This window comes from Plasmopara halstedii (genome assembly GCF_900000015.1).
Source record: "Plasmopara halstedii genome assembly, contig: Scaffold_614, whole genome shotgun sequence".
In the NCBI taxonomy this organism is placed as follows: Eukaryota; Oomycota; class Peronosporomycetes; order Peronosporales; family Peronosporaceae; genus Plasmopara; species Plasmopara halstedii.
In genome coordinates, this window is record NW_020187532.1 from 1417532 (window position 1) to 1418288 (window position 757).

Genomic DNA, 757 nt, shown 5'->3' on the forward strand with positions numbered 1-757 from the left:
AGATACAGCAAGCGCAACCGCACTCTAATGCCCAACGCGGGCCACAAGTTGGCGCGACGAAAATGAGCTAGAAGTACGATAAAACTACGGACGGATTGGGGGACCGTGTCGTCTTCTCTGATGAGAAAAAGTTCAATCTGGATGGTCCAGACGGCCTACAGTACTACTGGCACGACCTACGCTGCGAGAAGGAGACCTATTTCAGCCGCCAAAACGGTGGAGGCTCTGTCATGATCTGGGGCGGGTTTTCCTCGAAAGGAAAAACCGATTTGGCTTTCCTAATAGGCCGCCAAAACTCATTCCACTATCAGGAAACACTAGCTTACTACTTGATACCGTTTGGTGAATCGTTCCACAACGGGTACTACATATTTCAGCACGACAACGCCAGTATACACGCTCCAAAAGCACGAAAGCCTTTCTCGAGAGCTCTGAAATTGAGGTAATGGACTGGCCGGCCCTATCCCCGGACCTAAATCCGATAGAAAACGTCTGGGGCTACCTTTCGCGAGACGTTTACAGTGGTGGCAAGCAGTACATGACGCTGACCGAGCTTAAAGATGCCATCCTGAAGGCATGGGAGAATTTGGACATGTCACGGTTTCAAAACTTGGTAAAATCAATGCCTGATCGCATTGGAGATGTCATCGAAGACAAAGGTAAGAAGACAAAGCATTAAATAGATAATTCCTGCTAGTTCAATCTTCAAAAGCGCATGAACTTCACGCTGCTACGTACTTTTGTCCAGGGTCAGAGT

At 48.3% G+C, this 757-nt stretch overlaps 1 protein-coding gene across 1 annotated transcript in view; it reads left to right on the forward strand.

The window, feature by feature from the left end:
* PHALS_12302 (conserved hypothetical protein) overlaps nt 1-679 on the forward strand; it is a gene marked incomplete at both ends in the record, with an annotated part of 5255 nt that extends 4576 nt beyond the window's left edge. Inside the window, one exon of the mRNA XM_024727827.1 lies at nt 523-679. Coding sequence (XP_024578364.1) covers nt 523-679 — 157 coding nt within the window. The remainder of the gene's footprint in view (nt 1-522) is intronic.
* Between the last annotated feature and the right edge of the window lie 78 nt (nt 680-757).